Raw genomic sequence first — 22,850 nt, forward strand, 5'->3', positions numbered from 1 at the left:
ATGGTTAGTGACCAATATTTTTACATTGCAGTATTCTTAAAATCTGTGCTAAGGACCTTCAAATCCAGTGTCACTTAATAACCTTGACAGCTGTCCTGTTTAATCTAAATAGAGAATTAGCATTAATAAAGAATTAGCATTAAATATAGAGAATCACACACATTATTCTGCTTTTCTGTAGTGATAAATTATTTTTTTTTAACACAGAAACACTACTTAAGGAGTTACATGCTGCAGCTTGAGTGCTGGTCTAAATACTATGCACAAATTCTTTCCCTTAAAACGGGTTAACGTTTTGTCCCTAACCACTGAGACAGTCCAGTATTTATTGGTCATTTGCCTAGTAGGTGATCCAGCTAGCCATGCCCCAAGGGCAGTTGCATTTCCCAGCTATCCTTTGGCAGAATGTTTACATTATTGAAATCATGGTCAAGCATCGAGTTTATGAATCATAAGAGAGAACTTGTGATTTTCATTGGAACCTTATTGTTGAATGGCGATCATCTTAAAACAAAGTCGTACCAATGACAGGAGCAGAGCCTAAGGTTCCAGATGAACTCCAAATGTAGAAGAAACAGAGGACTTCACTTGTCTGAAATTTAGGTCGCTCTAGGAATACTTTTGTTTTATTTATGTGATTTTTTTTTTTCACACTAAAACCAATTATAATGAAAAAAATTAATTTTGGTTAATAATTTTCTTCTTTTGATCTTAACAGCTGTTTATGTCTCAGAGTTGTTGCTTAGTAAAAACAAACCATGCAGAGTGGCGTTCACCAAATAATTAGTGCTGGATGATGCTCATAATGCTCAATACCCGAGCTGAGGTTCTTTGTAGTATCTGCTGAGCTGCATATGGGAATTGGGAAGCTGGTGCAGGCCGCTGTTTTGAGGAAGACGTCTTCCAGTAACTAACCAGAGCTAGTGAATATACTGTTGTCTCACAGAAGAAGGTGGAGCAGTTGTACATATACAATGTGTACATGAGTCTGTCACAAAACCATTTAAGACTTGTTTGCTATCATCTCTAAGAATTACTCTTTGGCTGTACAGCCTTCCTCATATAAGTTACCTAGCTAGTGTAATTCAAACAGCTTTCCTAACACGTTTTATTTATTTAACTTTAGAAGCAGTGGCTGTTTTACGTTTAGATTAACTGCGACCTTGTACAGTTTTGTGGGGTTTTTTTTTTTGTTTTGTTTTGGGGGTTTGTTTGTGTTTGGTTGGTTGGTTGTTTTTTTTTTTTTTGCCACTGAAATGTTCCTATACTCTGGAAAGCCACAGCCTGCAATTCTTCTGGATGTGCGGACCTCAAAATATCTCTACTCAGAGTTGAACCCAGTCTTTTCCAGAACATCTCAGAAGAAATATTTGATTCCACAGCTTTTCTGAAGTGGATTTCTTTCAATCTGTCCTCAGATCCACTGAATATCTACTTAATTCTTCAGTTTTAAAAGGAAATGAAGCATTTTCACGGAAGTATGCCACAGTGGCATTGAAGTAGTGTGTGTGTTGTGTATCAGCTGAGGTGCGGGCTAACTCTGTACTTAGCAAAGAGTGGTGTTTACCGACAGTGCAGTAAACTGGGCTAGGGAACATGTTTCAAAAGGGTGAAGTTTCTTCTGGGCCTTACTCTGTTTCAGACCCTAGCTTCCTACCAATGGTTTGTGTATGACTTCGGTCTTTTACTTGTGTTGGTTACTTTAACATATAGAAGCCATAATCACAGTTAGGGGTAGTGAAACCCCTCCTTTGTTTGAAAAGACAGAATTTAGGGAAAGCAATTTTTGGTGAAATATCAACAATTTATTTTTTTTTTTTTAAATTTGAGCATTTTCTTCTTGAGTTTCATAAAAAGCAGCTAACACTGGCCATGTATCTTTGAATCTTTTCTTCCCCCTTGTGCTCTTTATGGTGATGGGTGACACAAAAGCGATAACAGGAGTTATGAAGAATATGGCAAAGTATGTAAGAGCAATACCTGCTCCCTTCTCTGAATAACAATCTATCAGATACATTGCCAAAAGGAAGACATTTGTAGTCTTAAATAGAATGTTCACAATTTCATGGGACCTATGCCTTTAGGCAAGAAAATGATCTAAAGGTTTTCACTGCAGTAGAATGTGACCATAAAACTACTCACTTTTAGAACTAAGAAAAGCACTAAATTGTGTCTTGGCTTTTGCAGTAATTTCTTCACATACTTAATCATTGCTGAACAAAAATACTTAACAAAAAAAAAACAAAATCAGAGATTTTTGTATCAAATGAGAATACAAGTGCAGAAAGGAAGAATTATGTGATTTCTTCTACTTTAAAATATTTTAGAAATGGTCAGATTAGAATCATAGACTAGATTGTCATGTAGACTGCATGGTTTGTTTTTTTTTTTTTTTGCATATCCCTTTTATGTTATGCTATAAGGTTTTTTCATTATATTGTTAAAATTCTGGTAGTATTGTCTCATATAGTGCAACATAACTTATATTATGAGTACAGAGAGACATTTTGATGTTAACCTTAAAAGGTAAAAACTGCTCATATGAGTGTGACAGTCTGTGTCAAAATTAGAGGGTTAGCCCAAAATTGTCTGGCTCCAAGGTACCTGTTTTGAGATTAACCTTGGAACATACAAATCTTTAGATTAAAGAATCCAGCAAATTTCTCTCCTTAGGCTATCATACACTGGGTAAAAGACTAATTAAAAGAATAGCTACATTTACATTCCTGATAACAAGCAAGACTGGAGAGTGCAAAGTGATTAAACTCTTCCCACTTACGTTTTACTCTCAGCAATTCCATTGCTGGAATCAGTTGAGAAGCAACTTGTGCTGATGGGTTATCTTTCTTCATAACTTCGTACATATATGCCCTGGCATAAAAGGGTTGTACTTGCATGACGAGAAGTATGTTAAGTCTCTGGGAAATTTCGTAAGTACCTTCTGCTAAGTACCTTCTAAGTAGCAGGAGTATTGGGAAAGTAAGTATTGGGAAAATGTGCTGTTATCAACGAAGATATCTTTAGAGAAACTAAAGTGTCAAATTGTATGTCTAAAACACAATCTTGTAAATGTGTCCTATGTAACAGATAAATCACAGAATCATAAGACGGTTTGGGTTGGAAGGGACCTTTCAAGGTCATCCAGTCCAACCTCCTTGCAAGGAGCAGGGACATCTCCAACCAGATCAGGTTGCTTGGAGCTCCATCTAACCTGGCCTTGAATGTTTCCAGGGATGGGGCAACCACCACCTCTCTGGGCAACCTGTTCTAGTGTTCCACCACCCTCACTGTAAAAAGCTTTTTCCTTATGTCTAGTCTGAATCTACCTCCCTCTATTTCAAAACCATTACCCCTCATCCTATCAGAACAGGCCCTGCTAAATCTGTATCCCTGTCTTTCCTGTAAGCCCCCTTTAGGTACTAGAAGGCTGCTATAAGGTCTCCCCAGAGCCTTCTCTTCAATAAATACTTCTGGATTGTTTATTTACACAATGTGCAAAACCAGACCACATAAATTTTTATTAGCAACTGGAAACCTAATTGAGTTCATGACTTTTAAAAGCCTTTGAACAATTGGAATGCATATTATTATGATTAAAAAAAAAAAGTGGCAAAGCAGTCCACACTATGCCAGAACTGTCGGGCACTCCATGTACTGATTTTTTCAGATTCAAATCTCTCCCTGTTTTGTGAACTCCCAGCACAAGACTGATGTTTCAAGCCTATAGAAGTAGACTTCTGTTGATTATATAGAACTATGCATTGTGTAGATTGATAGCTTTTATTTTTCAAGGGTGAGCATTTTATAAACAGCTTAGTTTTTCTGTACTGCTAGTCTCAACACATTTGTTATAAATGACTTTTTTATTCTTTAATCTTAATATTTCTTCTGAACAAATACTTGACATATGATCTTGAGGGATTTTTTTTTCCTACAATCTTAACAAGCCCTCTGTTCTGTTTGCATTTAATATTAAGATTTTCTATTTCTTTAATTGTATTTTACTCAAGCAGGGAGTCTTCAATAGTTTTGAAGAATGGCGATATTTTATTTCGCTATTTCAAATAGTATTTTGGATTTCATAAAGTTCTCCATTCAGCAACACCAATGTACATCCTAAATATAAATAGTAGAGAAATTTTCTTAAAGCAATTTTGGGGCTGATAACCAGAAGTACAGAGAAGTGATTTTGCTAACACTACAGAGTTCTTTTTATTCTTTCTTCCCCACCCCCTCCCAACTTGTAGGCAATATTGCATAGATCTTAGAGCATGGGATAAAAAATAGATCACTTTATTTCCCTTCCATCTTCATTAAACAGCTTTCATGACAAGAAACTTACAGCCATTTTGAGATATTATCAAAGGCAATTAGAATAATCAAACAGATGCTCTTTAAAAAAAAAAAATTCTAAAGCTGTTTCAAGTGGTTTAAAGCTTACTTCTTTTTTTTTTTTTTTTTTTTTTTTTTTTTTTTTTTTTTTTTTGCTCGTGACCCAAAGAAAGTTTTATTATAGTCAGTAAGAAATTTTGTCAAAAGTTATTTTTCTGGTGTGTTTCCTTGCCCATAGTTTATCTGTTCTGTAATAGTGAGTTGTAAGTATTCTTTTAGTTGTATGCAGATATACTGAAGCAAGGAGATATTTTCAAGACCTCTGCATTGAAATAAATCCTTCTTAGTATATAATTTTAAAAAAGTAAAACCAATTTAAAGGGCAAAGAGAACTCAAGCCCCAAAACCCATAAGCAAATAATACAAAGATTAATGGATACATTTTTAAAGGTTGAAAATAAATTAAAGTTACAGATTGTGAAAGTTTTTCATGTATTGCAGATGAATTTTTAGTTCTGTTGACTCATTTTCAACTACTGAAATGCTTCAAACTGTGATAGAATCATAGAATGGTTTGAGTTGGAAGAGACCTTAAAGATCATGTAGTTCCAACCCCCCTGCCATGGGCAGGGACACTTTCCACTAGACCAGGTTGCTCAAAGCCCCATCCAGTCTGACTTTGAACATTTCCAGGGATGGGGCATCTGCAACTTTAGGCAACCTCACAGTAAAGAATTTGTTCCTTATGTCTAATCTAAATCTACCCTCTTTCAGTTTAAACCCTTTGCCCCTCATCCTATCACTACATGCCCTTGTCAAAAGTCCCTCTCCAGTTTTCTTTTAGGCCCCCTTTAGCTACTGGAAGGCCACTATAAGGTGTCTGTGGAGCCTTCTCTTCTCCAGGCTGAACAGCCCCAACTCTCCCAGCCCATCCTTGTAGGAGACATGTGCTGGCCCTCTGATCATCTCTCTGGCCCTCCTCTGGACTCGCTCCAGTAGGTCCATGTACTTCTTATGTTGGGGGCTCCAGAGCTGGGCACAGTACTCCAGGTGGGGTCTCACAAGAGCTAATACTAAAAGCTGTTTGTGTAGCTGGGTCTTGAACAAGAGAAAAAACGTGAAAAGTCTAACATATTGTCTAAGGATGACTTCTAAGTGTGTTTTCTTGCTTGGGACTACTTCCTGATGTTATAGAATGGAGTAGAAAGATGATTTAGTTACTTTAAAAAGTTAGCTCTATGTATATATGTACAGATGACTACTTCAGAAATTCTGTGAACCATTACTTTGTTCTAAAATTAGGCTTGTCTTTAAAACACTCTCACCTCTTAGCTCTCTTAATAAACTGCTACTAATACAGACTTTAGATAATAAGTCCTTAACTTATAGTGGAGTTTGAATATTGCATTTGTGTTTAATCTATTGCATATATCAGTGCTTTTCTGAGAAGCAGGATTAAGTAACCTAGGAGGAAGGTTGTGTTAATAATACTATTCATATCTCATTTGCCAGATTTCACGTAGAGGTGTTACTGCATAGTACTGTATTTGTCTCATGTAGAAATATGCAATGTATCTCAATGATCACCATGTAGAAAAAATAACAATCGACAGATGTTTTGTAGATGAAGAATTCCCTATTGCAAGGCTCAAGGCAGTGAGAAAATAAGAGCTTTTTCTGGACTGATTTTAGTACAGTATTGTACTAAATCCCAGTGCAAGCTTGTATGGAGCAGAAGATCGCTTTGTATTAAACAAAACTGATTTCATTCAGCCACATTTGTTCTCTTGTATTCATATACTAACAAGCACTGAAATGTGTGTAGCTAGGAAATTGGGGTGACATTAGGAAACATCATCTAGCAAATCCCTTTCACAACTTTTGGGTTGTTCTTAATGCTGGGTTTTGGATGTGACTTTAGCACCCTAAAGAAGTTGAAAATGACTAATTTTTTTTTCCTCATCCTGTCTCACCTCTGTAAATTATTAGGAAACACTGGTGATTTATTCACTAACTCTGTGTCTTCTTCTCTAGCTGTGGTTTATTCTTTTTTTTTTTTCCTTTTTCCTCACTTTTTTTTTTTTTTTTAAATTATTTTTTTTCCCCCTAGTCTGGGTGTCTTGAGAATCATCTGTGATCTTAATATCTTGATGCCATCAACACCTGTCATTCTTTTATTCCTTCTTCTCATCGTTTCTTCTGATGCTTTTTCACTCTTCCCTTCCAATTCCCACTTAATTTATACCACTCTTAATGTTTTCATTACAAACCTCCACAATTTGCTACTGGAAAAAAAGTCTCAAAGGAACAGCAAACTGTTATCTGTGGCTCCTATTGCAAAGCACATATCTTCACACTGCTTTTAGTACATATGCATAGAGCAATTTGGACATTTAAAACAATCCCTTATTACCAAACCATATCAAAGCACAGCATGATTAGTATGACTTTCCCTGAAGTGCAGTGGAAAACACAACAAAGCACACAGTTGTGTACAAAGTGTTATGCTGACGAAAGCAGTCTGAGAGGCTATGTAGAGCAGTATGGACTAAAACAACTTAATTCAATCACAATGTAATATATACTTGCAAATGTAATATGTGTCCAAAGAGAGTGTCCAAAATGCATCCAAATTCTCTTTAATGTGATGGTAAAATGATATTGTATAGATTTCCAACAGCACAAAAAGCAAGGACAGTCTTCAGTAATTTAGAGCTAAAATTCAGTGTTCTAGAGTTCAGAAAACAGTAACGTCTGTAAGAAAAAATATGTGGAAATATTAATGCATAGTGACAGTGCTTTACTGTTCTGCCTTTGATGACTATACTTAGATGAAGTAGTGGTTTTTCTGTAAATCCAGAAAATCACAGAATGTATCACACTGATATCCAGTTAGAACACAAGCAGCTATCTTCTCTAGGGAAGACACTGAACACACCTAGACTGGTATTTTTGCAAGGAATTCCTTCTAAACCTTTCCTAATGATAGTCCTCCTTTTCTGTTGGCAGTGGTGATTTGTCTGTTGTCTCAAATGTCAGTTAGCCTAAGATAAAGGAAGCCCATGAGCGGCAGGTCTGTAATCTTCTCTTTATCTCTCCTTCAATATTTCAGGAGTTTTACTTTAAATGTGGAGCACACCCAACCACTGATAGTGAAACATCTGTGGCTTTGAACCTCGTTACAACAAACAGTCGCTGTATCACGTGTATAACATGCACAGATATTAGGTAAGTACAACGAAAAGTGTCAGAGATGCACAGTCTCAGTGCTTCAGAGTACTTACCGCTTTCAGAGAGCTTTTTTTTTCTCCTCTGCTGATTTTCCTTTTTGAACTTTTTTTTTTTCTTTCCTAGTACCATGGTGGAAAATAGGCCACATTTTCAGGTGTTTTCTTTGTTTTACTGGTACGATTACAGTTTATATTTTTGTTAGTTCCACCTTAGCTGAGTTGCAGGTGGAAATCTGACTGCTTAAGTTCTAACTACAACTTCAAGTGCTCAAGATAGTGACATAAGTGTGTAGGTCTTTGCTGCTAATCCGTATTTAAGAGCCAGTGAATGAAAGCACACCCCTGAGGGGAACAAGTTGTTCCTGCAGAAAGGAACCTTTTGGAATTTCCTTTATAAATAAAAATAACATCTTTTTATGATGAATCTGTTCTCATGTTCTTGTTTATTGCAGTTTTAAATACTGTAATCCATCTTACCTCGTGGTGTTTGGGCACATACACTCAAGAATACTGTTATTTGCAAATGTGTGGATTAAAAACCAATTGCCTGAGAAAGACAGCCACCTTTGTTGTGAAGAATAACCTGAAACACATTTATCTACTGATTAGGTGATGTTTTGAGGTGGAACATCAAAACTAACATTCCAAGTGTTGCTATTGATTGGTCTATATTCTGTAGTAGAAGAAAGAATGTAGAAAAATCTTCTAGGATAGCAGTGTGAACAAAACTGTTAGGAGATATCCTTTTGGGGAAGAAAAGCTGGATTCTTGGAAGTAAACTTCCTATTGAAAATAATAGATCGTTGTTCTGATTGTATCCAATACCTGGTATAATTGTATTATGTTGTGATTGACTGCTGTTACATTGGTAGCAGCTGATTGTTCCTGACAGTATTTGGCTGAACAAAATTAGTCTTAGAGATTAATAGATAATTGTACATTGAAGAGAAGAGCATAGTGTCCATCACTTCACATATAAACAGCATTTACAGCATTGTCATGTGTCTTTTTCAGAGACTACCTTGCAGGCAGTACATACTGAATTACTTAGCTTGTCCCCAGTGGTTAGATATGCAGCAGTATTAACCTCTCTGTGATTAAGGATAATATGAAGTTTCCATTCTGAGTCCAGCTTTCTCCTTTTCCCAAGAAGAAGAGGGAAGAATATAATCCACAAATATGATTACTTAGGCTTGAGAATTGGTTATAATTATTTCAGTCAAATTTGAAATGGATATGCTGACATTTTCTTGAATTGGTATGTTGAGTACAGATCTATTCACCCATATTCATGAATTTGTAATATTTCCCTCTCTTTTGTGGCAAAATCCCAAAGAAAGAAAGAGGTAAGTCTTATTTTTCTGGATTTGCTTAGCTGAACTGTTCCCAGAACTAGCTATTGTCTTCCTGAACTTAACTAGTAAAGTTTAGTGGGACTATCTATAGACATGTCACAAAAGCACATAAATTCTCAGTAAATTAAGGCATCAAATAACTATGGGAGACCTGTTTCAGTAGACTTTTAGCTCAGCACACAATCCAAGAATATTTGTTTATGAATAAATGTATTGGATTTATACATTAAACAGGGAAGGAAGACACATCTTCCTGTTGGCCTCATGCTGTTCAGATTCTTTGTAGTCTACAGGACCCCTTCTGAGATATCATCATGTGATCTTACAGTATTTTATTTGTAAATGTTTGTAGGAGGTCTTACTGACTACCTTAAGAAACAGGATATGATTTGGGTGCCGGAGCATATGACAAGGTGCTAGCAATTCCTAGTTGTCTATCCATGATGAGGAGAACAGGCAGAACATAATAAGTCTTCCCTCTTTAATTCGCATAGCAGAATCTGTTGTTGAGAAATAGTTGTCTTCTGTTATGGAGCATAAAGATATGTTTTAGATAATGAAAGTTTTTGGGTTTTTTTCTGAATGGCTGATGGATTTTATTTGATCATAGCAAGATTCCTGAAGCCTATGGCGTGAGAAGAGGGTTAGATGGCAGATATTATGAAAACAGCCTACAGAGCAGTTGTATCCCCTTCAATGTCCAAAAAGTCAGAGGAATACTCTTCTGACCCAGTATGTCTTGTAGACCATGGAATTATTTGTTTAACAGAAGGCAGTGAAATCAGTTATCCCAAGAGTGAGCAGGAGAGTACTCTAGCAGCCTTCTACATTTATGTACCTGGAATTAGATTCCTTGTACTTCCTAGAGCTATAAGTGTAGGTTTCCTCTCTCGTTCCTCAAGTGATGTAGTGAAATGATGAAGAGGATATTCTCTCTTCTGCCTTATTGTATAACTTATAAGATTTTGTGAGTGACCTCTATTCTCCTGTACTCCTCCTAATCCTGTCCCACCCATGAGCAGGTCTTTTGTACTGGTCTGTGGAACTGCACAAGATGAAAGCAGCAGGAAACAGGCAATATTTTTTCAGTTCCTCCTCTCTTTCATGGTTAACTAACATGAAACTATTGTACCTTGACTCTGCCTCAGTGCAGGTAGCACCATTCCTTACATGAACATGTATACCAAAGAGAATTGTGAAATGATAGTTGTCGGTCAAAATAGAGGAGTTGCAAGGGACACTTGAACTCTGTACTGATTCATATGATGTGTCTTCTGGAAAAAAAGCTGATTTTTTTTTCAGCATCCTCTATGGTGTATTTACAGAACTGGCTCATAAGTACAGGTTAAAGGCCAAATATCAGTGTCTGTGGAATTGGTACCTCATCATTTTGCAGCAAGGTTGCGGACTAAACTACTAAAAAGTGGCTAGTTCTCCTGTCCCTTCTAACAATTCACTGGGCAAGAGGAATAGTTTGGCTTACTGCAGTGCAGACCCCTCTTATATGTCTGTACTGCTAAATGAAAGAGGGACGATGACTGATCCCTGATCCCAAGCCAAATGGCAACAACGGACAGACAGATATCCTACACAGTAGTGTCATAGGCGGCCTTGTCACAGCCACCTTGGGACAATCTTGAAGCTGAAACCCAAAGGCTCATTGCTGAAACTAGATCTACAGTGAAAGTATACTTTTTCTCCTGGAGGTAAGATGGCATGGAAAAGGGTTATTCATGTGTTAGTATTCCCTCTGTAGGGCTCAGAAAGCATCAGAAAAGGTCATCAAACACTGTGAAGTACAATGAAGGGGTAAAATTGCTGAACTAATACCTGTGGACTCCAGGACCTGTGTCCACTGGATTCTCAAGAACTCTAAGTATTTCTAGATTCCAGGGAACGCTATCTGTTCCTGATTATTTACTGTTTTTGTTAAGCCTTCCTCTCTATTAAGAAAAAAGAAAAAAAAAAAAAAATCTTACCTAAAACCGCCTTCTCTAGGCAACATTAGAGGAACTAAAATGGAAGAAAATTGTTCTGTCTCACCATGTCAAAATATTGATACACATTTCTGTGATAACTCTAAAGTTCTGAGAGTGTATTCATACATTAAATGCTGATTATCTTTCAGAATTTTTTATTTTTAAAGCCATCAAAATCTATTATGTTTTGTGTAATAGTAAACATTTGTAGGTGCTTCCAAGAACTGAGGTACCAGGAAGACCTTACTTTTTCTATATGGCCAGTCTTGCAAGTTGAGCTTCTAATTCTTGTCTTCTACCTAGCATTCTTGGAATATTTCTATATATCTCAAAGAAATACTCATAACCTTTTTAATTTAGTTAAACATTTAGGTGACTATGCATTTGTGCTGGTGATTACTTTCTAATGCTCCAATGCAATTTAAAAGTATCATCTAAGGCACTCTGCAGTCGTAGTATTTTGTGAAACCTACTTTGATTGTTCTATAGCAGACAGGTAGAAAAGAGAAATAACTGCATTTGGTGCACTATTACTTTGTAATAGTATTAGCTTCACTACAGTAAAATAAAAAAAAATTGTGTCTGTTCTTCAAAATACATTTTTCTTCCTCTTTACTGAAAAAATTTGAACAGGAAACGATGACAACCAGGTACTATTTACATATTTCTTAAATATTATTGCTCACAGCAAGATATATACCATCTCTCTAGTTGTTTCCATCCATTTATCACGGACAGTCAGTCCACCACAGGCAGAGCAGTTTCGCTCCAAGATTCTTGGCACAGCATACGTATGGTTTTAGCAAGGTTTGCGGAGCTCATAAAAATCATGTTTAAAGCAGTAGTGTACTCTATGGTATACAGAAAAAAAACAAAGTGGAAGTAACATTTAAGCCTATTGCCAATTTTTAGTCTCAGGTTTACATTAGGCACATTTTCTGTTTGCCTTGGGTTTATATTTTATATGAATATTTTCATGCAGCTCTGACCAACAGAGTGAAATACTTCAGAGCCAAATACCCTTGTAGGGTTATGCTAAATCCCTAAGCAGTATTCCATGTAGTGTAATGTCTTCCAAAGTATTCTGCTTATCTACAGCAGAGTTAGTGTGTATTGGCAGCCTTTATGCATTTATTTTTTTCTGTAGCGTTCAAGGTGATGGGTTGCTACTTTATGTCTTTGAAGAAGCTCTTAATAGGTTGAGCAAATGGCTGAAAGTTGAAACAAATACTGGAACTGAGCAATCCTCAAGGGGACATCTGCTTTTGTCAACTGTTTCCAGTAGAAATAACATCAAAAGGGGTTAGGAGTACCCCAGGGTACCCATAAATCAGGCTCAGGAATAACAGCGGTGTTAAGCAGTGTTAAAATAAAATGAACAGAACAGAAGTGCATCACGTCATCTTTCACAGGCTAGGTAGTGTAGAATTCCTAAAGGCACCATTATTTTTAGGTTCCAACAGATACAGATAAGTGTAGAAGATATATAGGGCTTACTGTCACTTAATAGATAGAAAGAATTCACCAGAAGGAGAAGCATTTGCTGTTGTGCTGTCAGAATTTTTTATCAAATAAATCCCTACTTCATAATCGTGGACAAAAAAAAATGTTTTGTTTTGTTTAGACAATGGAATCTTTTAATATCTGAGCAACCTGATCTAGTCGGGGATGTCCCTGCTCCTTGCAGGGGAGTTGGACCAGACGCTTTGAAGGTCCCTTCCAACCCTAACCATTCTATGATTCTATGATTTCTCTACTGTTCAGACTTCCACTAGAGTTGAAGTGAGAGCTTAATTTTGCTAGTGGTGGGAGTTAGAAGCACATACACTGGATGTTCTTCAAGGGTCACCACAATGTGAGGTCTTTGTCATAATTCTTTTCAGCCAAATCAATTCAGACTGTGATCACATTAGACTCCATGGGTAGGAGAGTGTTGGAGAAGGTCAGTCCTTGGAGAGGAAAACTCAAAGTGAATGTACTGTAGGAAGTCCTGTTAGAATTCAGTAGACAGCTCTCTTCTCCTTCAGTCAATAAAGAATGAATGACTGCATGTTGTTAGGGACAACATGTGTTAATCTGGTTCTGGTGGGACTACTTTGAGCCTCCTAAGCTTCTTACTAGCTCTTAATCAGACATCTTTTTTTTTTTTCAGTCTATTTTTTTTTTTCTGATGATAAAGTAGAACTTATAAAATTTTTCCTTCTAGCAGCAGTTTGTGCCATCCCCCTATTACTCCTACTCACTCATTTCCATTACTGTAAAGTCAGGACTGAGACTTGAGCTTCATTTTTATTGAGTCATATTTCCAAATTGGTGAGTGGTAGAATCGTTTGCTTCTCAATAAATATATATGTGAATGATTTTTAGTTATGGATTTTACCTGCCAAAGGAAGGCAAACTCCCCCAGATTATTAAGGGAATTAGGATTTTTGTAATGTAGCATTTTGGGGTTTGATCTTTATTGTTGATATAGAAGGAGTACCAAGTTCCTTATTGACCTCTACGTGTTGCGCATTGATGTTTTACATTGCTTTGAAGTAAAATATTTCTTCTATTACAGTTAAAACAGAAACACCTGAAATCATTTGCTTTTACCTTCCTTTCTTTTTCTAAATAATTGGTATTAATGCAGTCTGAATTTTTTTTTTTTTTAAAAGGAAAGAATATCAGAGAAGGAATATAGCAGTGAATGTAACAAAAAGTATATGAGATTGCAGGTCTGCCATCGCATTCAAAACCTTTAAAATACAAATAATTCCAGAATCATTAGTTTCATTATTTGAATCAAATGCTACAGCTGAAGGGATGACTTGCAAAATGCGGCTTCTGATAAGGATCCATATCTGAACTGTAAACATTTTCTAAGTGAAGAAGCTGTCCTACAAATTAAATTCAGGCCAATTCTGCTGTTATTTGAAGAGAGTTTTGCCAGGGACCTTCTGTTCCCTTCCAAGATCAAAATGCAGACTGTGTCCATTAAAAGACATTGCCCATGAGATGTTTTTCAGAAGAGCAAATAGCACCTTATTCTAGACTTGTAGTTGCTCTTTCTTGTCGCTTCTGGGGTATCGGATCCTAAAATTACCCCTTGGGCCATTAAGATCCCAGCAAGTTATTAAATCTATGTTTAGCTCATCATTTTTAAAGTACATTTTCCCCCTCTGTGACCTGTGTTGATAATGTGGTCTCTGCTCCAAATCTCTGCCTGTTACATTCTATTGTCTTTATGTACCTTCAGTAGTTCAAAGAAGAATGGGAAAAGATTATGTTAAGAATTAAATCTACTTTGTCTAAGTACTGTGACCATCAGGGACAATGTCTACTGCTTTCTCTCCTAATGCTTCTGAAATTAATGTGATTTCTTAAGAATCACTTATTTAAAGTAAGAAATTAATCAAATATCAAACTAAGAACTGTTACTAATTGGTTTAGAGCTTTTTTCTTTTCCCCAGTAAGGTAGCCTATAGAATATTGGTTGTTAGAGCTGTAATATTTGAGTTCTGATACAAGAAAAATCATGAAGGGAAAACATTTTGTTGGCACATTTGTTTGCATTTTGAAATGCAAACAAAATCTAATAATGCCAGTAAGTGACCTTCATTTCTTTAGTGGCACACACCGTGGGTTTTAGACTCAAACACTTCTATCAGGGGCTTCTGGAAGATGTGCCTCGTGCATAAAATTCAGTGCCTTAAACTTTCAGTTGAATTGTAACCACTCGTATACAGCAACCCCCTATGGCAATGACAGGACAGCATTGCAATTCTTACTGGTTTGCCTCGGACTCTATAAAGATCTGCACTGCAACTGCATCTCAGTGAGACAGCTTCTACAGATTTGTGAAGAAAATAATAGATTGGTGAACCTATTGTACTGTCACATTGTACATGGCCTTTGCTGGCAGGGAACAAGTGGGGAGGCTTTTATACAACCTCACTTGTCTCCTTTGCTAACCAGAAGCATGAACTTGTTTTCTTTCCATGTGGGAGAACAAAACAGCTGAATATTATCACTGCCTGATAGCAGTGTAGTGACCTATGAGAAATGTTATTTGAGGTCACAATCCAGTTGTCTGGAGAGAGATCCCTATTTCACTCACCATCACAGGTGATACTAATTAGCAAGCCTATAATCTCAGCAGAGACCTGGGACCTGAAGAACAAGGTGAACAAATTGCAGAGAGATGTTCCTTTCAGGTCTTAACTGAAGTATTATGGGAAGGTTTTGCCGAGGAACTTCAGCTGTTGCTGTCTGCTGAGCAGCTGGCCATTTGGCTAATCTTGCACTTCAGTAAGCTGAGAGCTGCCAGACCATTGTGTTTTACTGTCTCTGACTTCCTTTTATAGTATAGGCAACTATAAGTAATTGAATGTGTATATGTGACAGCTGAAGAAAATTTTACAAAATCAAGTGCAACCATAAGAAGCCTGTCCTTTTGAAAAAAAAAGTCACTACTTTAATATTTTTAATGAGTTGACATTTAGTAACTAACATTCAGTGTGTCATTAATGAATCATTCATAGAAAATGGGAGATAGATAAATGTTGTTTGGAAACGAAGTTAAGTATAGAGAAATAACGTGTCCTTGTTGTGTGAAAATTATTTTCAAATATAGTTCAAATAAAGCATTGCATTTTAGTCGTGCATATATACACAGAAATGTATAGGTACACATATGGATCGGTAGCATTTATGAAAAAAATATGTCTTTTAAACTTATATATGGTTAATTTATTTCTCTAAGAAGCTAATTTTGCTAAGAATGTTGCTCTACTTCCCATTTTACTCACAGTTGTGTATGTTTCTACTGTATTGAGGCAGATTTGAAATCTGACACATCCGTGAGAGACAGTTCACGGTGTCACATGAGGAGTGTACTTACTGTTGCACCTTTACAGCTTTCCCCGCCATGTTTGTATATGTAGATATATACATATATATGATATTTGATATGTTTAAGTGTTTTTGAAACAGCCACTGCTAGGACTGTTTGAAACAGTTACAACTGAAGTTTGTTTCTATTGTGAATTCATCTCTATAGCGTGCATTTCTAAATTCATATGAGATACAGTACATCTCAATTTCATTTTCCCAATTTCAGTTTTATCCAAATCTTCTTTTTGTTTTATTATTTATTTTCGGTGTCCTAGAGAGAAAGAATGTATGTAGAGCAGAAATTATTCGAGTTACTACTAATGAGTTTAGTTTTGAGAAATTAATTTTTAGTCCATTATCATCAGTTGCTGATTAGGAAAGAAGTTCGTTCCACAAAAGAAATGGAGAAGACACAGACAACTCAGTGAACTGAAAAAGGTGTAGAGAGTGTAGAGGCATAGAACAGTTTAGGTTGGAGGGGACCTTTAGGCTATTATTGAAGCAGAAGTCAAATGAAAGTAAGTAAATTCCTAAACACTCCTGTAAAGAACATTGAAAAATTATGAACACTAAATCCATTAAAGCCTGATTTTTGGAAGTTTACTATGTAAAACAATTGTTTAACATGAAAGAAACAGAGCTGTTAAATCTATTTCTGACAGAAAATCATAAAGAGTTAGTAATTTGTTAGCATTTGCATTGATAAGTGAATAATCCTTTTAGGCTGCTATGTCGTGGGTAAAATCTACAAGAATGGATGTAACTAGCTTTGCATACACAGAAAAATAAATATTCTGTAGATTTAGATTTACAAAGCTCTATTCTAGAGAGAAAAAAGTAACATGAACATTTGCTTTCCACTACGGTCGATTTTTTTCTAGGTTATTTTTGAGTCATAAAATCATAGCAAGATCATTGACATCTGCTATAGCAGTATTGTCGAAGTCTTATTATTGTAATTTAACAAAAATTGGAAAGGAAAAAAAGTGCTTGTGGAAGATGTGGCTGGCATTTACTGCACAGAGAAACAAGAGTGAAAATATTAGAGAAGGAATGAAGCAGCCCGGCAGCAAAAAAACTAAATATGCACACAGCAGAATGATGTTAATTTGGAGAAACTTTTGAAAAAATGAAAATAGCTGTATCAGGCAAAAGTAGCAGGATGTAATTTCTGAAATCAAATACATGAACTCCTGTTTGCAAGACAGAGGACCTGTCATGATGTGCAGGGAACTTTATTGAATGTTGTTTGAGACTTCATAGAGTCACTTAATGATCTACTGTGGAACAGTAACTATTGTCCTAGGTAATGTCTTTAATAGCTATTGAATTCCTCAGTGTAATAGCTCAGTAGGGATTGACACCAGATGTTATAAATGACTAATTCAAATAAACATTTTAGGAAAATAACAATGTGTATGAAATTTAATGGCAAGTATATACATAATGTTTTCCATAGATGTCTGGGGCAAGGTACTAATCCCAGATTCTGTAGTCATATATTTGATGTGTATCAATTTCAGGGCATATGAGTACAAAATGTTATCTGGGAAAATAAAGAAGGGATTGAGAAATATGCTCAAGAAATATGTTAATTTATATACGTATAATAAATGGGCACACTTATTGTTTATTTCTCTATAAAGCATGGTGTAGAGTAAACTGGCATAGCGCTGTACTGAGTTTGCATCAGTGTAAGGAAAATAGTTCACACATTTCTATCAACAGTTATAAACAACTGAGCATGCAAAGCTCAGTGAATTAGTCATGTAATAATTCAAAAGCAACTGGTGGAACTTTAATGGAATATATAAGCTAGCAATACCTTTTTTTTTTTAGTAGCTTATGATAATTCACAGCTTTTTCCTCCACTCCCTCTTTTTTCGGATGTGGTTGAAGGTTAACTCCAAAGATGAGACAATTTCTGAAGCCAGTCTCACAAAAAGTCTATTCTTTATTTTCTTTTAAATGAGAAGCCAGTGGGCTTCGAACTTTCTTAGATCTTCTGCAGAGAAATTCCTCCTTCCTCCAAAGGAATTTGTTTGCCAAATACTTCATTTAATAAACATACATATTTTCTTTGAAACTTAGCAATTTTGAAATACTGAATGATTGCAATAACAGTATAATTGTTATAAATAATAGTAAACATTTTAATGTAAATTGTGATGTGAGGGACTAAGTTAATTATCAACTAAAATATCAACACAAATTTTCTTCATAAAGGAAAAATCCAGGGCAAGGTCAGGCAGGGACAATGAAAATTAATTCAGTCCCCCTGGTTGAATTTGAAACATAGAGTCAAGTTAAAATTTTTTATAAATAGCTGTTATGAACTTGGTGCAAGAAGATGCTGATTTGCAATATGGTTTGAAAATGACAAGAAATAAATCATAAGGTTTTTCTTATTAAGCTCAGGCAATGTCTATGACACATTAAGGGAGCTACCTGCAGACATCTGAAGACTGATGACAATGGAGACCATTCAGGGAATGATAATTTTCCCAGTACAAGTTCATAAATGGTTGTGATACTTGCACTGGCAAGTCAGTGTAAGAATACTACAAGAAAAATAGCACCAATTAAAACATGTTTTTATATTGGTACAAACTGCTATACTAAGTATTTTATGTTTTGCTTGACATGTTTAGTTTATTTTAAAGTAATTCTTTATCAGTGTTCACTGAAATGCCTTGAGTAGGATGAAAACAAGTGCAGTTGTCCATCAGAAGGCTTTCAAAGTTTTCTAATGTCATCTCTCCAATTACCCTGATATAATTTTCTCTTGCTGAGAAGACCAGTCTTACAGTTGATCTCTGGAGATCAACCGTGGCTGTGTTTGGAAGTGCGAATGGAAGAGTTCAGTATTAGTGAACAGTGATTAAACTGCTAGAGAAAGCATGCATTGTTAGATAGCAAGAGAAGAGAAAAATGATGATTACTCTGCTGAGTACGAGTTAGCACAAATGCTGTTTCTTTGTGCAAAGATTTCAGAGCCTATTCAGAGTTTTTCTACAGCTATAAACCTTTAAAAAAACCCCCTGCTCTGAGTCAGTTCCAGTTCTGTGTCGCTTTAAGGCTATGTGCTCCTACATGTTTAGTAAGCAAAACGGAGCTTTGATTAATTTCTTCTTATGTATTTGTATATAATATATATGTATACATATATATACACGTATGTATAGGTACTTCTTTCTTCCCTTGTCTTGCTTTCTTCTCTATAAGAGAATATATATATTCTTTAGTTATTTGAAGTGCATTATATTTTAAAATGTAAACATTTTTCCTCTCACTAAATACACTACTCTTATTTCACTTTGCAGAGGAGACAAATCTACCCATATTTCTGATAAAAGCAGACCAGAGGCAGTGCCCTTTTGGCAAGAGAATGCCATTTGCATTTTCTAAATTGCAAATTCAGTTCCTCTTTCTGCAGCAACAAAAGAACAGTCAAACCTCTTCCCATCAGGTACATTCTCTGTGATCACTAAAGCTAGCATCATACAAGCAGCTGCCAAGAAATGCAGGTCCAGCCTCTTGAGATGCGCTATACAGCAAAGCTGACTGCACAGCAAAGCTGACTGCAGCCAGAGATGTTACCTCGATGAATCTGGCCAGCCTGTTCTTGCAAACAGATTGACAATGGTGATGTCAATCTTGAACTATACTCGTGAGCAAGACTACCTTTGCTCCCTACAGAGCATCCAAACTGCCTGACTTGTGTTGGATTTTCTGACCAAAGAAGTTATATTTATTCACTTTTGGTAGATATGCCTGAAAAGGAATCAGACCATGTTCTGATGAGGAACATGGTGAGAGTGAAGCTGCAATATGGTTCAGTCTGGTTACATAAAGATAAAACAGCTTCAGGAAGCCATTTATTCAGCTCAATGCATTTGTAATTTAATCTTGTGTTTAAAGGACCAAAGTAAGGAAGGAGAAAAAGTGTTTTAAAGACTTTAATCATTGAGTTTTCAAGAAATAGCTCTTTTTCTGTCTTGTACTTAAAATATATCCATAATTTCAGCCAAAATAGTTGTTATAGTTTTGTGGGGGCATGTTTTTGTGTGTGTATCTGTCAAAGTAATTGTGTTTTAAAAAGACGTATTTTAAAAAGGAACAAAAATCCTGCACTAGGTGTTAAATCAGGCTGATTTTTCTTAAAAGCTTTTATTTCTTCACTGTCTTTCAAAGGGAAGCATAACGGTCCCTAGGAGTAGAGGAACTTTCAAGTAAGCATTCTGACTCTAAGTACTTATGGTTGTCTGTGGCTAGTGAAGAATGGTCGTGATAATGCAGCTGGATAAACTGGTCCCTACCAGGTCCTACAGGTGTCAATGGCAAGGTTGTTAAGCTGCTCCTCAGGAAGAACTGGTTACCTTCTTATGCATCGGTCACTCTGGTGGTTACCATCTTCCATCAGAACCATTCATCTCATCTCTCTTTTTGAGTCTACTGAAGCCCTTGGACTCTTTCTCCCTTAAATCACCCTCTAGTGGAAATTCCATGATCGTTAGGAATTACAGGTTGGGATGATATTAACTGCCATTTAAGGCTCCTTTCCATCAATAAGATTTCCTTATTCAAATCACTTTTGGGAGACAACTCACCCTCAGGTAACGTCAAACTAGGGTAACTCTTTCCCCTTCTTTCTTTAGGACCTTAACAATGTGACCCATTTTTATTTCAGCTGCTTGCTTCATTCTTTGGCTGGCAGATTTCTTTAAGCAAAGCCAGGAAAGCCATTTGAATTTTTTTTGTTTGGTTTTATTTTCTTGGATTATAATTATTTCACAATTTTTATAAGGCCTATATTGTCTTATTGGACCTTTGTTTTCAGAAATGTAATTTTAGTACTGTCTAAATGTAATTTTAGTACTGTCTGGCCACATATTAATATCTAATAATTTGTTATGGTTCACTTAGACAAATGTAAGTCTACTCAAAGACTCTGCCCTAGCTGTGCTGTCCTGAGATGAATGGAAAAACAGGAGGACTGTTCAGGGCTGCAGTTTGCTCCCTGCTATGCCCTCTTGGCCAGTCTCTCTTCCTTCTCCACCTCCTCCTTTGACAGAAGAGGAAGCTGCACTGAGCAACATAAGGGAGGAAAAGGAGTACAAAGCTAAGTCTACTACCTTTCCTCATCCCATCCTGCCTATCCCATAGTTACTCAGATTCGAATGGCAATGACGTGTTACTGTGGTGGGGGCACTTCCTCTCACCTTCAGCATTTTCTCCTGTCAGCTGGAAGCCCTATGATGGGTATGCAGACACCTTGGGCAACTCTCATTTGGCCCTTTAGACTTTGATTCTGCAAACAATTTTGGGTTTGGTTTTTTTTATTATTTATTTTTTATTATGTCAATGGGGTAAGTGTTTGCAGGTTCAGACTGACATACTGCATAGCCACGTATCAGCCTCACATAAATAGAACTATAATTTTTTTCCAGAAATAAGTATCTTCTGTAGATGCACAGCCTCATTCTCTTGCACTCAGCTGTGACCTTGAGAGCTGATTAACAAGATTGTACTCTAAAGGACACAAGGCTTCACATAAAGCAGCGAAGCATGTACAGGCCCTTGAGGGGCACTTAAGAGTATCTCATAGATTCTAACGGTCATTCCCTTCTCTTTAATGCTATTAGGTTTTTCTGGCTTATGGCAATCTGTAGTACTTTTCTCTTTATTTAATTTCTTTGCTAGAGATTTTATGAATTATCCTATTACAACCCCTCCTTTGTGTTTTAAACACAAGGTGCTATATATGTCTGGCATGCTTCGTATTTTCTCCAGACACTCAGATATTTTGGTTTGTTTTATTGGTTTTACAATCTCATAAATTTTAGTAGAGTAAGAAGATGAAAAGTTAAGGAGAGTTGTGCTTAACTGAACTCGAAAACTAAGTAGTGCTTGTGAAAGGCATGCAGATTGCTGAGTACAGAATACTAAAAGGAAAACCGCTCTACGTTCAGCTCATTGGCATTTCTTCCATTTTAATGCAATAACTTCTAGATGCTGCATCTAGTACTCAGGAAAAAAATATCTCAGGAAATATTCTAGGCATCATTTGTATAGATTTTTATGAAAATTAGAGTACTGCAAACGCCTGGCTTTTTTCATAGGTGCAAATGAGAGGAAAATCAAGACTTCAGTGTGCCTGCTTGGTAATATAGGCAGAGGATTTTTCTCTCAGTTGATGTGCTGCCTGGACAGGCAGCACTTTAATAGGCTTCCTCCCAGTATGAGATGTTCAGAGTGGCCTACCTAAGCAACAAAATACATTATTTTTTTCTGCTGCCCTCTGAAAGGCCTCAAGGAGTTCCTTGGTCAGAGACAGAATAATTCATTTCTTGTTTCTCAATTTAGATATTCCATTATGGCTGTGTCAAAAACAGAGTGTCTCCAGTTTACAAGAGTGTCTGTGCCACAGAACTTGGGTGTCTGAGTTCTATAACATGACCTTCATAGCACTGACATTTTTATATTATATTTTATGCTCTTCCTTCCAATGTTTCATTTAAATAAAATTATTATTTAGTTATTTTAATTATTTTTAAACAACCAAGTAAATTGATTGTCATCAGGGGCAATCCAGAAAATACTTCTACAGAGCGAAGGAGTTAGAGCTCTCTATTAGCTGCTAAAATATCTTGTAATAAAGCCAGAAGAATAGTTTCTCTATTGATTTTTTTTTTAAGTTGAATTGTGAATAACTGAAATTAAATGAGTGGCATTCATCTAACAACTTGACTCATCTCAACAGTTTGAGCCACTGATATAATCTTTGACATGGGATGAGTTTTCCTTTATGTACCTGCATTTCACATAACCACAAAATTGACGATTGGCTGAGGTGCAAAGGCAACCCTGGAGGTCATCTGGTCAAGCTCTCCTGCTCAAACAGGGTTGCCTACAGTGAGTTTCCTGGACCATTTCTAGATAGCTTTGGAATATCTCCAAGGCTGGAGATCCCAAAACCTCTCTGGGAAACCTTTCCTGGTGCTTGGTCACCCTCACAGTGCCACAGAGGCACATTGGTGGCTTCTGTTCAACTTGATGTTCCCCCCAGCCCCCAGGTC

At 36.4% G+C, this 22,850-nt stretch overlaps 1 protein-coding gene across 1 annotated transcript in view; it reads left to right on the forward strand.

Moving 5' to 3' along the window:
- PRKN (parkin RBR E3 ubiquitin protein ligase) overlaps positions 1 to 22,850 on the forward strand; it is a 766,947-nt gene that overhangs the window by 380,793 nt on the left and 363,304 nt on the right. The window contains exon 6 of the mRNA XM_086743743.1: positions 7,445 to 7,560. Coding sequence (XP_086599869.1) covers positions 7,445 to 7,560 — 116 coding nt within the window. The remainder of the gene's footprint in view (positions 1 to 7,444; positions 7,561 to 22,850) is intronic.

Source organism: Chlamydotis macqueenii, chromosome 3 (genome assembly GCF_036417535.1).
Source record: "Chlamydotis macqueenii isolate bChlMac1 chromosome 3, bChlMac1.mat, whole genome shotgun sequence".
NCBI lineage: Eukaryota > Metazoa > Chordata > Aves > Otidiformes > Otididae > Chlamydotis > Chlamydotis macqueenii.